The sequence below is a fragment of the Mixophyes fleayi genome, chromosome 4 (genome assembly GCF_038048845.1).
Source record: "Mixophyes fleayi isolate aMixFle1 chromosome 4, aMixFle1.hap1, whole genome shotgun sequence".
Lineage (NCBI taxonomy): Eukaryota > Metazoa > Chordata > Amphibia > Anura > Limnodynastidae > Mixophyes > Mixophyes fleayi.
In genome coordinates, this window is record NC_134405.1 from 302770244 (window position 1) to 302791557 (window position 21314).

Below are 21314 nucleotides of genomic sequence, written 5' to 3' on the forward strand. Positions count from 1 at the left end.
TTAATATAGAGACTGGAGTTCTCTATGCTCAGAGATCATTTGATTATGAGCAGCACAAAGAGTTTCTAATACAAGTAATTGCTAAAGACAATGGATCCCCATCTCTGAACAGCAATGTTACATTAATTATCCGTATAGTGGATCAGAATGATAATGCACCAAAAATCCTGTACCCATCACCAGAAAGTGGTGGACCAGCTGTGTTTGAGATGGTCCCTTTTGCCTCTGAACAAGGATCATTAATAACTAAGGTGGTTGCAGTGGACGCAGACTCTGGACATAATGCCTGGCTCTCTTATCACTTCATACATGTGTCAGAACCATCTCACTTTATCATTAGTCAGCACACGGGTGAAATCAGGACATCACGTGTCTTTCAAGAGAAGGATATATTGAAACACAAGGTTGTGGTGATGGTGAAGGACAATGGAGACCCCTCTCTCTCAGCTACAGTCACCTTAAGTCTTGTTGTTGCAGATAATTTCCAACAGGTGGTTCCTAAACTCAGTAATCAACTCAAAGATGAAGATCCACAATACAATTTACAGTTGTACTTAGTGATTGCGCTTGCGCTAATTTCCTTGTTATTTATTGTAACTGTTATGTTGGTCATTATATCAAAATGCAAGGGTTCAAAACCCTCACCAACCTTTGCATCTCTAAGTACCAATCTGTATCCTCCAGTTGACCCCAGGACATTCTCCATGTACAGCGATGGGACTTTACCATTCCCCTACTCATACAATGTGTGTGTAGCTTTGGATTCCAGTGAAAGTGACTTTAGTTACATGAAACCAAATCAGAATGTCCCTGTGGATAATCTCATTGATGCTGATGATTCAGGACTTGGGAATGAAAGTTTAAAAGAAACATTTCCAACTGGTGATCAGGTGAGTTTTTGTAACCTAGAGAATGTTATGTGAGGTTTCATATAAGATAAATAATGTAATGAAATGTGTAGATTAGTGTCTGACTGATATAAATTATCCCTAAATGTCAAATGATCTGAATTTTTTAGTAACATGCCAATTATATTACTTGCTAATTTACTTGTATAATGTTTTATATCAATGGTGTTACTATTAATTGTTCAAAACAAGTCTAAACATTGGCTAAACATCTGTAATAATGTACAGTGTTGTTGTCATTTTTATTTATCTAAATGTAGTATTGATGATGATGATGATGATGATTATCATCATAATAGTTTCATACATTTTATTAGCTTAGGGTCTAATAATAAATGAAAGTTATTATCCTCCATTTTCACATCCCAGATATGGAACGTCTTGCAGACTGAACACTTAGCTGTACTGCTGACAGCAACATTGATTTTAGGGGTTCTGCAGTGGTCATATTTAATTTAATGGTGGAGGTCCTAATGGAGGGCCCCATCTGTATGGTATACAGTATATGGAGATACAATAATTCTGGAGAGGAATTATTATAAGCATGAGAACTATCTGTTTTTATGAACCATATTTGATAGTATGTCCGGCTCCCTAAAATGTTATTTACTTTATCCACATGTACCCGAGGAAGGACACAAATGTGCTCCCTGTTTATAGAATTTCATCTTACCCCAGGTGTGACAACTGGACAAAGTTTTTAAATAAATGTGAAAGTGTTATATTTTTTTAAAGACCCAAAACTTATATCTAGAAAAGTGAACTAGTATCATTATTGATGTGCTTTAATGGTCAGGATTGAACCTCTTTTAATTTCCATTCAACTTAAAATAAATTTACGATACTGATACTTGAAAGGAGCGCTCTTGTTTCCACACATCAAATTAACATTATTGATGTGCTTTAATGGTCAGGATTGAACCTCTTTTAATTTCCATTCAACTTAAAATAAATTTATGATACTGATACTTGAAAGGAGCGCTCTTGTTTCCACACATCAAATTAATTCATTGACTAATGTAAGATTAGCTTCTGTTTGTATTCTTCTACATTTTGTGTAGTAAACTTTGTGAGTATTTGCTCTGCTGAAATATATAATTTTATAGCAATCTTTAATGTATAGTGTTACATCTATATTAGTTGTTTTACAGTATCCATAGTAACATCGTCATTGCTGACTAATATTGCATGTAAGAGTCTCTACAAAGAGACTTTTCTTTTCTCTAAAGCGTATTTGTTATATTTGGAAATATACAGGTTGATTCAAAAGTCGCAGTACACCCTTTTATTTCAAAAACTCTACAGGAATTGGGCCGATTGGCCAATTTCAAGATGACACCCATGTTTGGTACATACCGTAAAAGATAGACCACGTCACCCATACCTTACTGGAGTATTCAGGTTTCCCAATTTCCTGTAGAGTTTTTGAAATAAAAGGGTGTACTGCGACTTTTGAATCACCCTGTACATTGTTTTAGACTAGTAGCTGAATCAACCTTACTATCAATGTAGAGTTTAGCTGCAAATTTTCAGACATATTACAGTTGTATGTTGAACAGAGATTTTTTTATACTTTTGGATTCTTAATATTAATGAGAATTAGTGACCCATTAAAAATCAGTGGCCTTATAATACTGGTTCCAGGTTTGTCAACCTTGTTGTATGCTTATAGCTTACTGACACTTGTCTAATCCTAATTACACATTGGAGAACAATTATATACATTAATTTGCAATGTTTAACTTTGTATTTCAATTATTGTTATTTTCTAATTATAATTATCTTAATGCATTTTGCATGACTCTTTACATAGTTATTTGTTCAGTTGTATTAATGGTAAAAAAAATAATGTAAGATAAAAGCAGCAGCTGGATCTTTTATATAAATTCCTCTAATCCAATGAAGAATAAACTTAAATTATAAGTTAACCAAATATGATAAACTTTTTGTAACAGTTATAAAGAGCTACATAATATAAGTATGTCAGTGTTTTTACTTTTTTATTTTATTTTATATTGTTTTCTGTAGCTGTGTTTAGATGCTGTTGTATGTTGAATCTAGTACACCCTGTATTGTGATTGGCTGATTCTCCTGCTCAGAGAGTCACCTCCAGGTGGTCTCCAAACCCCACTAATCTCTGAGATCTCACATTCTGAGAGCAGAATGGTTCTGATAATAGTGGACATCTGCAATGGTTCCATGATACAGCTGCCAGGCAAATGATGAATATCATGAACATGGAGCTGGGTATTGCACATTTTAATGTTAAACATGCTGTCCACGTTTATATCATTTATACGTTTATGAGTGTATCTAATCAAAGGAACAGTAAGCCTTAATTACTAATTGAACCAGTAAAAAAAAAAACATTTTTAACATTCACAAAGAGCCTCATTATATAATATTTCAAACTTTTTCTTTTGTAATGTTTTCTGTATATCTGTTTTGGAGCTATAGTGCTTATAATCTAGCTTGTCCTGCATTGTAAATCACCTCCAGGAGGTCTCCAAGCTACTTTCAGCTGTCAGATTACTGCATTGTGAGAACAGAATGGTGAGACATACTGATCTATTACCAAGACAGCACTGTATATGGGCATATGCAACCCATCAGGAAATAGATACATAGCTGAATTAGGCCTTTTCTTAATAAATAACATATTGACTGCATAGTTATATTAGGGCTATAGTACAAGAGAATCTAGCTCCAGATTCTCTATTTACTTTTTTTTCTTTTTATACCCTATATTTTTAGGATAACAGAGTTCCTCCATGCTCCATTCACCTGGGAGACCACATAACACTCCTTATGCTGATAGTCATACTCAGTCCATGTTCTCTCCTGGGCCAGCTTCCTTAACAGCTCACAGTTCTCCAGCTGTATCACATGGAGGACACAAGCTTGTGAGAGAGCTTTGAATATATAGAAAGGATTACATTTAATGTCATACTTTGGACAAATGGGGTAAAAATGATCTTTTTTGTCTAAGCAAAATACATATGCCAAAAATAATGTAATCACAATCTATGTAGAACCTGGTGGCTGATTCTGTTTAAGTTTAGTGTTTAACGGCTTCTCTTTGATACTTACTATATACTTGATACATACTGGAATTCTTATGAACCAGTCATCATATTCCTCTATTGATAGACATTGTGTCTTACATGCTGTAGTATTCTGTGTTATTCTAACATGCAGCATTAGCAACAAAGTGAACTATAGCATGTTCTAATATTGTTGTCTGCTTTCAGTGCACTTTACCTTAGATTTAGAAATCATCTGAACTTGCCACCATTCCAGGGCCTATATTGCTATCTACATATAGCCGCTAAGTTACCTCTGCTTGATAATAGACACTTTGGAAACATATTATATATTTTAGTGCTGCTTATGATGGGAGAGGGTCACAGCCATAAAATCAGATACTGAAATATACCTCCAACGACGCTCTCTATAGCAGCATTTAGGTTTTATTTAACAATTTTAGCCCAGCAGCTCTCTGGAAGTAACAGGAGGGGTAACAGGTAACAGGAGAGAGGGGCTCTTAAGAAGCACAATCTGAATGATGCCTAAACTCAGGGTAAGGGCTACTGAAAGTAACGAACCCCTTTAGTATTCTATATATAGTACAGACCTGCGCATCATATGAGCAATCACAGACACAAATAATTAGGACAAGCCATGCACTACTTGAATAATAGGGTTCTAGGAAGAGTATGAAACGGTTTTGTTGAGCTGCCTCCTACTTTTGGACTGTAAAGCCAACAAAAATTTGTTGCAATTAGATTTTTGCTTTGCAATTTATTGAGTTTATTATGAAGTTTTGTTAAATAACAGTTCTGTTTTATTTTGTTTTTTTTTTTTAATCTTATCTAAACACAATTATTAGAAATTCTGTAATCTATAATGTTGAGTTCAGTGATATTTGTTTAGTATTGAAAAATATAAAACCCAGTAAAAATATGCTTACAAAAACAATTGAAAAGAAATTCAATATTTTAATCATTCTGCAACTGAATACTTTGAAAATAATTTCATAGCATTGCAGTTCCACAATTTCACCTCAGAGCGCCGCTGTTTGACCAATAAGGAGAAGAATACAGAACTGGAGATCCACTGGTATTTTCATCACTCACACACACTGCAGATCTGCAGGAAGACACACAGCCATTTTCTGGATTCTCTCTACACAGAATACAGGATATTTTTACAGATTCTCCTGAACAAGTGGATTAGATAAACAAGCAAATATTTTGTATGTTTCCTTTCCACTGGATAACAAATACTGGTCTTTGAAAAGCACATTTTGTGGAATATTTCAGAAGCATAAGATGAAACCTCATACACAGACATACAAAGGAATCAGATGGCAAGTAATATTTTCCTTCTTATTTTCTTGGCTGTGTCATTCAGTCTCTGGTCAGATTCATTATTCTATTGTAGAAGAAATGAGAAAAGACTCTGTTATAGCAAATATTGCAAAAGACCTTGGATTAGATATTAAACAGCTCTCATCTAGAAAAATGAGAATTGTATCACGTGTATCAGAGAAATATTTCTATGTAAATGTAGATAATGGAAATCTATATGTTAAGGACAGGATAGACAGAGAGACACTGTGTGGGACAGCAGCTACCTGCTTCCTAACCTTTGATGCTGTGGTTGAAAATCCCTTTAATATTTTTAATGTCAAAGTTGAAATTCAGGATATAAATGATAATTATCCACATTTTGTTCATAACAAAATTACTTTGGAAGTTATTGAATTTACATCACCAGGAGCAAGATTTGTTTTGGAAAGTGCAGAAGATCCAGATATTGGTAGTAATTCAGTACAGACATACAGGCTCAGTGACAATCAGTACTTTACACTTAATGAAAAGACCAGAGCAGATGGGAGTATATTTCCAGAACTCGTGTTAGAGAAACCTTTAGATCGAGAGATACAAAAAATTTATGAATTAATTTTAACAGCATTTGATGGAGGAAACCCAGTGAAATCTGGAACTGCTTTAGTTAAGGTGATTGTTACAGATGCTAATGATAATCCTCCTATATTTACACAAGACATGTATAAAGTTACACTAAAAGAAAATATTCCTATTAACTCCACTGTAATCATATTAAATGCAACTGACAAAGATGAAGGTGTAAATGCAGAGATCACATATTCTATCAGCAAAATTTCAGGAGACCATCATACAGGGATGTTTAGTATTCACCCTACAAATGGTGAAATTAAAACAAATAGATATTTGGATTTTGAAATGACTAAAAGTTATGAACTATCTGTCCAAGCTAAGGATGGAGGTGGCCTTATTGTCCATTGTAAAGTATTGATAGAAGTGATAGATGAAAATGACAATGTTCCTGAGATATCTATCACATCATTATCTAGTCCTATTCCTGAGGATTCTGCACCAGGTACAATGATAGCTCTGATTGAACTTCATGATCAGGATTCAGGAGAAAATGGAGAAGTTGACTGTCAAATTATAGGAGAAATCCCATTTAATTTATTATCCTCTAACAGTTACTACAGAATTGTTACAACAAGTGCTATGGACAGAGAGAAAGTATCTCGTTATAACATCACAATATTATCTACTGACAGAGGATCTCCACCACTTTCCAGCAGAAGAACCATCAGACTGGAGATATCAGATGTTAATGACAATCCACCAATATTTATGAAATCTACTTATGTTACTTATGTACCAGAGAACAATTTACCAGGAGGCTCAATATACAGTATACAAGCTTCAGACCCTGATACTGGAGACAATGCTAAAATTATTTATTCAATATTCAACACAAATAGAGAAGATCTCTCAGTGTCCTCTTATCTGTCCATCAATATAGAGACTGGAGTTCTCTATGCTCAGAGATCATTTGATTATGAGCAGCACAAGGAGTTTCTAATACAAGTAACTGCTAGAGACAATGGATCCCCATCTCTGAGCAGCAATGTTACATTAATTATCCGTATAGTGGATCAGAATGATAATGCTCCAAAAATCCTGTACCCATCCCCAGAAAGTGGTGGACCAGCTGTGTTTGAGATGGTTCCTTTTGCCTCTGAACAAGGATCATTAATAACTAAGGTGGTTGCAGTGGACGCAGACTCTGGACATAATGCCTGGCTCTCTTATCACTTCATACATGTGTCAGAACCATCTCACTTTATCATTAGTCAGCACACGGGTGAAATCAGGACATCACGTGTCTTTCAAGAGAAGGATATATTGAAACACAAGGTTGTGGTGCTGGTGAAGGACAATGGAGACCCCTCTCTCTCAGCTACAGTCACCTTAAGTCTTATTATTGCTGATAGCTTTCAACAAGTGGTTCCTAAACTCAGTAATCAACTGAAAGATGAAGAACAACAATCCAATCTGCAGTTGTATTTAGTGATCGCAGTAGCACTCATTTCCTTGTTATTTATTATAACTGTCATGTTGGTCATTATATCAAAATGCAAGGGTTCAAAACCCTCACCAACCTTTGCATCTCTAAGCACCAATCTGTATCCTCCAGTTGACCCCAGGACATTCTCCATGTACAGCGATGGGACTTTACCATTTCCCTACTCGTACAATGTGTGTGTAGCTTTGGATTCCAGTGAAAGTGACTTCAGTTACATGAAACCAAATCAAAATGTCCCTGTGGATAATCTCATTGATGCCGATGATTCAGGACTTGGGAATGAAAGTTTAAAAGAAACATTTCCAATCAGTGATCAGGTGAGTTTTTGGAACCTAGAGAATGTTATGTGAGTTTTCATATATGATAGATAATGTAACTATTTGCTTTATTATTTAATATCAGAAGTTTGACCTCTAATGAAATGTGTCTATTAGTATCTGACTGACGTGAATGTTCCCTAAATTCAAATGATCTGAATTGTTTGGTAAGATGACAATTATATAATCTGGTAGTTCACTTGTATAATGTTTTATATAAATGGTATTAACCATCTAAACATCTGTAACAATCTACAGTGTTCTTTTTGTTTTCTGTTTTCATAGCTGTAGTATGTATTATTATTATTATTATTGTTGTTGTTGTTGCTGTTGCTGTTGTTGTTGTTCTTGTTGTTATTATTCATTTATTATAATAATGTCTAATAATAAATGAAAGCACATTATTATCCTACATATCCGGATTCCAGATATTGAACTTCTTCTGAGACTGAACACTTAGCTGTACTGCTGACAGAAACAGTGATCACAGGGGCGCTGCAGCTGTCATATTTAATGATGGATGGTCCTAATGAAGGGGTTCCACCGGTATGGTATATATGGAGATACACTAATTATGGAGAGGAACTCTTATAAGCTTGAGAACCCCTTTAATACATTGAATGAACTGGAAATTGATGTCTTCGTGAACCATATTTGATAGTATGTCAGGCTTGGTAAAGTGTTACTTGGTTTGCCCACATGTACCTTAGGAAGCATATTGCAAACCACACAATTTATATAGTTATAAAAAGAAAATCAAACCCTAATTAATGGTTAGTATGAATTCTAAATAGTGCCTATGCAGTCTTCAAGAAAACAGGGTACTGATCCCTTTGTAAGTATATATATGAAAAAAAAATGAAAGTGCTTATCTACAAAAATTATTAAAGTTGAATTAAAGTATATCTAGAATAACAACGTAGATCCTTATGTTAAACTGACACCCTAAAAACATCAATACTTAAATATTAATTATAAATTATCTATGAATTGATAACTGGCATAAATCGATAATCAATATTCCCAAACTAATTATTCAAACAAATGTTCATTAGGCATACCAATAAATAACTCTGGGTAGATATTGTCTCAATGAATCCAAAGATTGAAATAAATGTACCTTTCCAGATTAGAAACAACCTGCTGTGAACTTCTCATGAGCTCTTCATATGGCCACACTTTATACAACATGCATGTTAAATATTATGGAACTTGGTCAATCAAAAGAATATATAAACTTCCGGAGGTAATACATAACCGGGCTTTTCAATCTTGAATTATATAAAGTTAGCTGTTGAAATGAAGTGTGATCCCTGTTTATATAACTACATATTACCCCAAGACCGACATCTAGAAAAGTGAATTGGGATCAGTATTATTGTCATGTTTCACATAAGCATTAAACCTTTTTTAATTGGCATTCAATTTCATATAAGTTTACAATACTGATTGTTGGAAGCAGCATTTCATTTCCATACATAAAATGAATGAATTGAACAATGAAATATTTACTTCTGTTTGTATTCTTCGATATTTTATATAGTACACCTTGTGAGTATTTGCTCTGCTGAGATATATCATTTTATAAGAAACGTCAATGTATAGTGTTATATCTATATTAGTTATTTTACAATATGCATAGTTACATCTTCATTGCTGACTGATACTGTATGTAAGAGTCTCTACAAAGAGACTTTTCTTCCACTAAAGTGTGTTTGTTATATTTGGAAATATACAATGTTTTAGACTAGTAGCTGAATCAACCTTACTATCAATGCAGAGTTTACCTGTTTGTCTGGTTACAGTTGTCAGTGCCAGCCCTGTTTTATGCTTATAGCTTACTGACACTAATCCTAATTACACATTGAAGAAAAAATATATACATTAAATTGCTATATTTAACTTTCTATTTCAATTATTATTACTTTGTTATTATAATTATTTGAATGCATTTTGTCACCAATGACCCTTTAAATAGTTATTTGTGCAATTGTATTAATTGTAAAAATATATGGAAGAGAAAGCAGCAGCTGGAGCTTTTATATAAATTCCTCTAATCCAATGAAGAATAAACCTAAATTATAAGATAACCAATTATGATAAACTTTCTGTAACTTTCATAATGAGCATTATAATATAAATATTTGTAGTGTTTTTACTTTTTTATTTTCTATTGTTTTCTGTGGCAGTGTTTAGAAGCTGTTGTATGTTGAATCTAGCACACCCTGTTTTGTGATTGGCTGGTTCTCCTGCTCAGAGAGTCACCTCCAGGTGGGCTCCAAACTCCACTCATCTCTGAGATCTCACATTCTGAGAGCAGAATGGTTCTGATAATAGTGGACATCTGCAATGGTTCCATGATACAGCTGCCAGGCAAATGATGAATATCATAAAGATGGAGCTGGGTATTGCACATTTTAATGTTAAACATTGCGACAGCATTTACATAAACGTATCTAATCAAAGGAACAGTAAGCTTTAATTTTTAGCTGAATCAGTATGAAAAAAACATTTGTAACATTCACAAAGAGCCTCATTATATAATATTTCAAAGTTTTACTTTTGTAATTTTGATTGTTTTCTGTATATCTGTTTTAAAGCTATAGTGCTTATAATCTAGCTTGTCCTGCATTGTAAGTCACCACCAGGAGGTCTCCAAACTACATTCAGCTGTCAGATTCCGCATTGTGAGAGCAGAATAGTGAGACATACTGATCATTTTTAAATGAAATAGTAAATACTTTCAGTGGCTTGTTGACACAACTACCAACCATATTGATATGAATATTAGCAGGACAGCACTGTATATGGGCAAATGCAACCCATCAGGAAATATATAGTAGTTAAATTAGGGCTTTTTTTTTAGCAAACAACATATTGACTGTTAGGTTATATAAGGATTAGAGTTCAAGAGAATTTATCTCCAGATTCTCTATATCCTTTTTATTCCCTTTTTATACCTTATATTTTTAGCATAACAGAGTTCCTCCATGCTCCATTCACCTTGGAGACCACATAACGCGTCTTATGCTAATAGTCATACTCAGTCTATGTTCTCTCCTGGGCCGGCTTCCTTCACAGCTCCCAGTTCTCCAGATGTATCACATGGAGGACACAAGCTTGTGAGAGAGCTATGTATATATAGAAAGCATTACCATTACATTAAATGCCATACTTTGGACAAATGGGGTCAAAAATAAACTTTTTTGTCTAAACAAAATACATATGCCAAAAATAATATAATCACAATCTATGTAGAACCTGGTAGCTGATTATGTTTAAGTTTAGTGTTTAACGGCTTCTTTTTGATACTTACTATATACTTGATACATACTGGAATTCTCATGAACCAGTCATCATATTCCTCTATTGATAGACATTGTATCTTACATGCAGAAGTATTCTGAGTTATTCTAACATACAGCATTAGCAACAAAGTGAACTATAGCATGCTCTAATATTGTTGTCTGCTTTCAGTGCACTTTACCTTAGATTTATAAATCATCTGAACTTGCCACCATTCCAGGGCCTAAATTGCTATCTTCATATAGCCGCTAAGTTACCTCTGCTTGATAATAGACACTTCAGAAAGATATGATATATTTTAGTGCTGCTTATGATGGGAGAGGGTCACAGCCATAAAATCAGATATTGAAATATACCTCCAATGACGCTCTCTATAGCAGCATTTAGGTTTTATTTAACAATTTTAATCCAGCAGCTCTCTGGAAGTAACAGGAGGGGTAACAGGTAACTGGAGGGAGGGGCTCTTAACAAGTACTATCTGAATGATGCCTAAACTCAGGGTAAGGGCTACTGAAAGTGACCCACCCCTTTAGTATTCAATATACTGTACAGACCTGCTTCATATGAGCAACCACAGACACAAATAATTAGGACAAGCTATGCACTACTTGAATAATAGGCTTTTAGGAAGAGTGTGAAATGGTTTTGTTGTGCTGACTTTTGAACTGTAAAGCCAACAAATATTTGTTGCAATTAGAATCTTGCTTTGCATTTTATTCAGTTTATTATGTAGTTTTGTTAAATAACAGTTCTGTTTAATTTTGGGGTTTTTTATTAATGTGATGTAAACACAATTATTAGAAATTCTGTCATCTATAATGTTGAGTTCAGTGATATTTGCTTAGTTTTGAAAACTATAAGACCCATTAAAAATATGCTTACAAAAACAATAGAAAAGAAATTCAATAAATATTTTAATCATTCTGTAAGTGGATACTTAGAAAATAATTTCATAGCATTGCAGTTCCACATTTTCACCTCAGAGCGCCGCTGTTTGACCAATAAGGAGAAGAATACAGAACTGGAGATCCACTGGTATTTTCATCACTCACACACACTGCAGATCTGCAGGAAGACACACAGCCATTTTCTGGATTCTCTCTACACAGAATACAGGATATTTTTACAGATTTTCCTGAACAAGTGGATTAGATAAACAAGCAAATATTTTGTATGTTTCCTTTTCACTGGATTACAAACATTGGTCTTTGAAAAAGAACATATTGTGGAAGATTTCAGAAGCATAAGATGGAACCTCATACACAGACATACAAAGGAATCAGATGGCAAGTAATATTTTCCTTCCTATTTTCTTGGCTGTGTCATTCAGTCTCTGGTCAGATTCATTATTCCATTGTAGAAGAAATGAGAAAAGACTCTGTTATAGCAAATATTGCAAAAGACATTGGATTAGATATTAAACAGCTCTCATCTAGAAAACTGAGAATTGTATCACGTGTTTCAGAAAAATATTTCTATGCAAATTTAGATAATGGAAATCTATATGTTAAGGACAGGATAGACAGAGAGACACTGTGTGGGACAGCAGCTTCCTGCTTCCTAACCTTTGATGCAGTGTTTGAATATCCATTTAATATTTTTAATGTCAAAGTTGAAATTGAGGATATAAATGATAATTATCCACATTTTTTTCATAACAAATTCATTTTGGATGTTATTGAACTTACATCACCAGGAACAACATTTGTTTTGGACACTGCAGAAGATCCAGATATTGGTATTAATTCAGTGCAGACATACAGGCTCAGTGATAATCAGTACTTTACCCTTAATGAAAAGACCAGAGCAGATGGGAGTATATTTCCAGAACTTGTATTAGAGAAACCTTTAGATCGAGAGACACAAAATATTCATGAATTTATTTTAACAGCATTTGATGGAGGAAACCCAGTGAGATCTGGAACTGCTTTATTTAAGGTGATTGTTACTGATGCTAATGATAATGCTCCTATATTTACACAAGACATGTATAAAGTTACACTAAAAGAAAACATTCCAATTAACTCCACTGTAATTATATTAAATGCAACAGACAAAGATGAAGGTATAAATGCAGAGATCACATATTCTTTCAGAAAAACTTCAGGGGATCTTCATCATACAGGGGTGTTTAGTATTCACCCTACAAATGGGGAAATTAAAACAAGTAGATATTTGGATTTTGAATTAACAAATAACTATGAACTATCTGTCCAAGCTAAGGATGGAGGTGGCATTGCTGCCCATTGTAAAGTATTGATAGAAGTGATAGATGAAAATGACAACATTCCAGAGATATCTATCACATCATTATCTAGTCCTATTCCTGAGGATTCTGCACCAGGTACAATGATAGCTCTGATTGAAGTTCATGATCAGGATTCAGGAGAAAATAGAGAAGTTGACTGTCAGATTATAGAAGAAATCCCTTTTAATTTATTATCATCTAACAGTTACTACAGAATTGTTACAACAAGTGCTATGGACAGAGAGAAAGTATCTAGTTATAACATCACAATTTTAGCCATGGACAGAGGATCTCCCCCACTTTCCAGCAGAAGAACCATCAGACTGGAGATATCAGATGTTAATGACAATCCACCAATATTCATGAAATCTACTTATGTCACTTATGTACCAGAGAACAATTTACCAGGAGGCTCAATATACAGTATACAAGCTTCAGATCCTGATACTGCAGACAATGCTAAAATTATTTATTCTCTACTCAGCAGTAATACAGAAGATCTCCCTGTGTCCTCTTATCTGTCCATCAATATAGAGACTGGAGTTCTCTATGCTCAGAGATCATTTGATTATGAGCAGCACAAGGAGTTTCTAATACAAGTAACTGCTAGAGACAATGGATCCCCATCTCTGAGCAGCAATGTTACATTAATTATCCGTATAGTGGATCAGAATGATAATGCTCCAAAAATCCTGTACCCATCACCAGAAAGTGGTGGACCAGCTGTGTTTGAGATGGTCCCTTTTGCCTCTGAACAAGGATCATTAATAACTAAGGTGGTTGCAGTGGACGCAGATTCTGGACATAATGCCTGGCTCTCTTATCACTTCATACATGTGTCAGAACCATCTCACTTTATCATTAGTCAGCACACGGGTGAAATCAGGACATCACGTGTCTTTCAAGAGAAGGATATATTGAAACACAAGGTTGTGGTGATGGTGAAGGACAATGGAGACCCCTCTCTCTCAGCTACAGTCACGTTAAGTCTTATTATTGCTGATAACTTTCAACAAGTGGTTCCTAAACTCAGTAATCAACTGAAAGATGAAGATCCGCAACCCAATTTACAGTTGTACTTAGTGATCGCAGTAGCACTCATTTCCTTGTTATTTATTATAACTGTTATGTTGGTCACTGTATCAAAATGCAAGGGTTCAAAGCCCTCACCAACATTTGCATCTCTAAGTACAAATCTGTATCCTCCAGTTGACCCCAGGACATTCTCCATGTACAGTGATGGAACGTTACCATTTCCCTACTCGTACAATGTGTGTGTAGCGTTGGACTCCAGTGAAAGTGACTTCAGTTACATGAAACCAAATCAAAATGTCCCTGTGGATAATCTCATTGATGCTGATGATTCAGGACTTGGGAATGAAAGTATAAAGGAACCATTTCCAATCAGTGATCAGGTGAGTTCTTGTAACACAGAGAATGTTATGTGAGGTTTCATATAAGATAAGTTATGTAACTAATTGCATTATTATTTGATGTCTGACATTTAATGAAATGTCTTTATTAATATCTGACTGATGTGTATATTCCCTAAATGCCAAATCATCTGAATTGTTTGGGAAGATTCCATTTCTATAACTTTGTAGATCACTTGTATATTATTTTTATTATCAAGGGTGTTACTGTTTGTTGTTCAAAGCAAGTCTAAACATTAGTTAAACATCTGTAATAATTTAAGGTGTTCTTGTGTTTTATTATTTTTTGTCATATATTATTATTATGATCATTATTGTTATTACTATTATTATTATTGTTTTTCTTAGCATATAGTCTAATAAAAAAATAAAAGCACATTAAGGGGTTTTCTCTAACTTAATTTCCGTATTCCAGATATGGAACGTCTTACTACTGACAGCAAAAGTGATTTCAGGGGATCTCCAGCTTTCATATATAATTTAATAGTGGATGGACTAATAGAGTGGGTTGGGTACGGTTGAGCGATTAGAAGCATTCCGACAACTGGGATTCCTACATAAAAAACCCGATGGCAGAAGAAGACGAATGAAATAGAACAGACTTACCTGAAAGAATGTAGGAATCCCTTTTGTAGGAATAGTGGTAATCGGTAATCCGATTACCACCGCCAATAGAGGGAACCCCATCTGTATGGTATATGGAGATACACTAATTATGGAGAAGTACTAAAATCTTGAGAAAACCATTAATACATTGACTAAATTGGAAACTGACATGTCTCCGTGAACCATATTTGATGGTATCTCAGGCTCTGTAAATTGTGACTTGCTTTACCCCTCATGTCCCTGAGGAAGCAGTTTGCAAACTGTACCACTTGTTGGACTGAAGTGTTCTCCCTGTTTATATAATTGCATCTTATCCCTGATCTGACCACCGGACGAAGTTGCAACAAATGTGATGGCGTCATATTTTTTTCTAAAGACCCAAAACCTATATATAGAAAAGTGGATTGGTATCATTATTATATACATACTTTCACATTAAGGTTCAAATCTCATTTTATTGGCACTCAATTTCAAATAAAATTTGATACTGAGTGTTATCAGCAGTATTCTAATTTCCACACATAGAACAAATTCATTGAACAATAAATGCTTAACTTCTGCTTATTTTCTTCTATATTTTATGTAGCGCACGTTGGGGTAAATGTATCAAACAGCACTATCTGCGATGGTTATAATCCGCTGCACATCTCCATCAATTCTCGGCGGTTCCATGATCCAAACCGCTTCATTTACGATAGGACGGTTTAAGGGTTCAATGTAAAACTGCTCCTTAATATAATTATATGTTCAATTTGCCGGCATAATATAATAATACAATAATATTGCCTCTTTAATACAATGAACAATAAACATTGCTCTATAAGTAAATTATAAATTAAATTTGTCCCCCGAAACATTAAATAATAACTGCCACAATAATCCATAACTCAGTGGTTCCTCCTCTTATGTTATGAATGACAAGATAGTTCATACAGCAGCAGTTTGAGCAATGTCGCCTCACGCAACCACCTCTTTTGTTTTGGCTGTTCTGCTAGCGGTTTTGTGGTGTTTGTGATACTGTCGCTTTATACATTCAGCAGTTTGTATGTAGTCAAGGTTAAAAATTGGGACATTGATGTTGACCGTTTTGCTGAATGGAACACCAGTTTTTGGACAGATTACCAGCATTTTGCATTTAATACATCAGGCGGTTTAAAACTCACCCATAAAAATGCCTCAAGTCAGCGATTTAACAAACCGCCTTTTGATACATTTACCCCCTTGTTAGTGTTTGCTGTGCTGAAACATATAATTTTATAGGAAACTACAATGTATAGTATTAAATCTATATCAGTTATTTTACAATATCCATAGTTACATCTGCATTGCGGACTGATGTTTCAAATGTAAGAGACTACAAAGAGACTTTTATTTTACTAAAGTGTGTTGGTTATATTTTGAAACTTGCATTTTATTAGACTAGTAGCTGATTCTACGTCGCTATCAATACAGAGTTTACCTGTATTTTGTCAAATTCATTTTCGTCCAAAAAATATATTCTTTATAGATTCGGATTTTTAATATTATTGAGAATTGGTGACCCATGGGAAATCAGTGGCCTTTTAATACTTTTGTTCTGGTTCTTGTTCTCAGTGTCATCCCTGTTTTATGCTTATCAGCTCACTGACACTTGTGTAATCTCATAGAAACATTGGAGATCATTTATATACATAGAATTGCAATATTTAACTTTCTATTTCAAATGCATTTTGTCTCTTTAAAGAGTTATTTGTGCAATTGTGATAGTGGCAAAGATCCATAGAGGACAAAGTGGAAGCTGGATCTTTTATATACGTCCATCTAATCAAATAGTAAATCTAAACTATAAGTTGACCGAATATGACAAAAAGCATCATAAAATATTTCAATGTTTTTCCCTTTTTTTATTTCCTATTGTTTTCTGTAGCTCAGTTTTTGGTATTTTGAATCTAGCGCACAAGTATCGAATGCTCTGTCCAGGAAGGATTATAACGAGGAAATTGATCCGAAACCGCATTTTTTTTATCACTGTGAATAGCGGCTAAAAGCGATACAGTCAATAATAATTACATATCAGGCTATATTTGTAATATGTAAGGGCCTGTGTCTTACAACTCATAACTGTTTGTACATGCTGAAGAGTTCTGAGTCATTGTATCGTTTCGCATTAGCATCAATGTAAACCTATTATCTTTACCTCTTTAGATCCGTCAGGATGTCTCTGGTGCTTAAGATGTAGATAGATGAGTATTTTTTAGTGCTGCTCATGATTAGAGAAGGTCAGAGCCATCTAATTAGAAGCTGCAAATACCCCTCTAACATTTCTCTACATAGCATCAACATTTGTGTTTTATTGGGTTTTATTTACCCAGCAGCTCTCTGGAGGTAACAGGAGGGAGGGGCTCTTAAATTGTGCTATCATCATCATTAGCAACTATTTATATAGCGCCGCTAATTCCGCAGCGCTGTACAGAGAACTCACTCATATCAGTCCCTGCCCCATTGGAGCTTACAGTCTAAATTCCCTACCATACCTACACAGACAGACACACAGACTAGGGTCAATTTGATAGCAGCCAATTAACATACCAGTATGTTTTTGGAGTGTGGTAGGAAACCAGAGCACCCGGAGGAAACCCACACAAACACGGGGAGAACATACAAACTCCACACAGATAAGGCCATGGTCGAGAATCAAACTCATGACCTAGGTGCTGTGAGGTAGATGTGTTAACCACTAAGCTATCATTCTGCAGAAAAGGATGCCTAAACTCGGAGGAAAGTTTACTAAAAGTGACCCACCCCATTAATATTTTATATACTGTATAAACCTATTTGAAAACAAAACCACAAAAAATGTGGCAAACTCAAGCACTACTGGAATAATAGGCATTTAGAAAGGGTATGAGGCAGTTTTGTTGTGTAGCACTACAACATCTGGACTACTGTCAGACTATACATCTACAATAACTACTTGCTGCAATTATGCATAATTATTTTGCATTTATGCCATTTTTGTATACTATAATAAATAATAGAACTCCTTTATGTTACTTACATGTGAATGATTTGTGAAGATAATTATTAGAAATTCTGTGACTTATAATGCTGAACTGACTGATATTTGCTTAGTTTTTAAATCTATAAAACCCAGTAGAAATATGCTTACAGGGGTTAAAAATGAAAAATAAATCCACTTAACATTTGGAGAATTCTGTAAGTGAAAGATTGAAAAAAAATTCCATAGTATTGCAGTTCCACATTTTCGCCTCAGAGCGCCGCTGTTTGACCAATAAGGAGAAGAATACAGAACTGGAGATCCACTGGTATTTTCATCACTCACACACACTGCAGATCTGCAGGAAGACACACAGCCATTTTCTGGATTCTCTCTGCACAGAATACAGGATATTTTTAACATTCTCCTGAACAAGTGGATTAGGAAAACAAGCAAACCTTTTGTATGTTTCCTATCCAGTGGATTACATATACCAGCCTTTGAAAAGACATTTTGTGGAAGATTTCAGAAGCATAAGATGAAACCTCATACACAGACATACAAAGGAATCAGATGGCAAGTAATATTTTCCTTCCTATTTTCTTGGCTGTGTCATTCAGTCTCTGGTCAGATTCATTATTCCATTGTAGAAGAAATGAGAAAAGACTCTGTTATAGCAAATATTGCAAATGACATTGAATTACATATTGATCAGCTCTCATTTAGAAAACTGAGGATTGTATCACGTGTATCAGAGAAATATTTTTATGTAAATCTAGATAATGGAAATCTATATGTTAAGGACAGGATAGACAGAGAGACACTGTGTGGGACAGCAGCTACCTGCTTCCTAACCTTTGATGCAGTGGTTGAAAATCCATTTAAAAATTTTAAGGTCAAAGTTGAAATTCAGGATATCAATGATAATTATCCACAATTTTTTCATAGCACAATTACTTTGGAAGTTATTGAGCTTACATCACCAGGAGCAAGATTTGTTTTGCAAAATGCAGAAGATCCTGATATTGGTATTAATTCAGTACAGACATACAGGCTCAGTGACAATCAGTACTTTACCCTTAGTGAAAAGACCAGAGCAGATGGGAGTATATTTCCAGAACTTGTGTTAGAAAAACCTTTAGATCGAGAGACACAAAATATTCATGAATTAATTTTAACTGCATTGGACGGAGGAAACCCAGAGAAATCTGGAACTGCTTTAGTTAAGGTGATTGTTACTGATGGTAATGATAATGCTCCTATATTTACACAAGACATGTATAAGATTACACTAAAAGAAAACATTCCAATTAACTCTGCTGTAATTATATTAAATGCAACAGACAAAGATGAAGGTGTAAATGCAGAGATCACATATTCATTTAGTAAAACTTCAGGAGATCTTCATCATACAGGGATGTTTAGTATTCACCCTACAAATGGTGAAATTAAAACAAATAGACGTTTGGATTTTGAAGTAACAAAGAATTATGAACTATCTGTTCAAGCAAAGGATGGAGGTGGCCTTATTGCTCATTGTAAAGTATTGATAGAAGTTATAGATGAAAATGACAATGTTCCAGAGATATCTATCACATCATTATCTAGTCCTATTCCTGAGGATTCTGCACCAGGTACAATGATAGCTCTGATTGAAGTTCATGATCAGGATTCAGGGGAAAATGGAGAAGTTGACTGTCAAATTATAGAAGAAATCCCATTTAATTTACTATCATCGGATAGTTACTACAGGATAGTTTCAAGAGCTGCCCTGGACAGAGAGAAAGCATCTAGTTATAACATCACAATATTATCTACTGACAGAGGATCTCCCCCACTTTCCAGCAGAAGAACCATCCGACTGGAGATATCAGATGTTAATGACAATCCACCAACATTTATGAAATCTTCTTATGTTACTTATGTACCAGAGAACAATTTACCGGGAGGCTCAATATACAGTATACAAGCTTCAGATCCTGATACCGGAGACAATGCTAAAATTATTTATTCAATATTAAGCAGTGATACAGAAGATCTCCCAGTGTCCTCTTATCTGTCCATCAATATAGAGACTGGAGTTCTCTATGCTCAGAGATCATTTGATTATGAGCAGCACAAGGAGTTTCTAATACAAGTAACCGCTAGAGACAATGGATCCCCATCTCTGAGCAGCAATGTTACATTAATTATCCGTATAGTGGATCAGAATGATAATGCACCAAAAATCCTGTACCCATCACCAGAAAGTGGTGGACCAACTGTGTTTGAGATGGTCCCTTTTTCCTCTGAACAAGGATCATTAATAACTAAGGTGGTTGCAGTGGACGCAGACTCTGGACATAATGCCTGGCTCTCTTATCACTTCATACATGTGTCAGAACCATCTCACTTTATTATTAGTCAGCACACGGGTGAAATCAGGACATCACGTGTCTTTCAAGAGAAGGATATATTGAAACACAAGGTTGTGGTGATGGTGAAGGACAATGGAGACCCCTCTCTCTCAGCTACAGTCACCTTAAGTCTCGTTGTTGCAAATAACTTTCAACAGCTGGTTCCTAAACTCAGTAATCAACTCAAAGATGAAGATTCTCAATCTAATTTACAGTTGTACTTAGTGATCGCCCTAGCACTCATTTCCTTGTTATTTATTGTGACTGTTATGTTGGTTATTATATCAAAATGCAAGCAATCAATACCCTCACCAACCTTTGCATCTCTAAGTACAAATCTGTATCCTCCAGTTGACCCCAGGACATTCTCCATGTACAGCGATGGGACTTTACCATTTCCCTACTCATACAATGTGTGTGTAGCTTTGGATTCCAGCGAAAGTAACTTTAGTTACATGAAACCAAATCAAAATGTCCCTGTGGATAATCTCATTGATGCTGATGATTCAGGAGTTGGGAATGAAAATTTAAAAGAAACATTTCCAACTGGTGATCAGGTGAGTTTTTGTAAATAGAGAATGTTATTTGATATGTCATATATGATAGATAACGTTTACTATATACAATGTTATTGCATACCAGCAGTCTGACATTTAATGAAATGTGTCTATTAGTATTTGCCTAATGGGATTTTTAC

At 34.8% G+C, this 21314-nt stretch overlaps 2 protein-coding genes across 6 annotated transcripts in view; both read left to right on the forward strand.

Moving 5' to 3' along the window:
* The window catches only part of LOC142152875 (protocadherin gamma-B7-like), a 420392-nt gene that overhangs the window by 190206 nt on the left and 208872 nt on the right, over positions 1-21314 (forward strand). The gene's annotated exons all lie outside the window — the stretch shown is intronic.
* On the forward strand, positions 12206-15766 carry LOC142149587 (protocadherin gamma-B2-like). The gene is made up of 2 exons (XM_075204912.1): positions 12206-14620; positions 15054-15766. The coding sequence occupies exons 1-2, from the start codon at positions 12206-12208 to the stop codon at positions 15120-15122; spliced, it is 2484 nt and encodes an 827-aa protein (XP_075061013.1). The 3' UTR covers positions 15123-15766.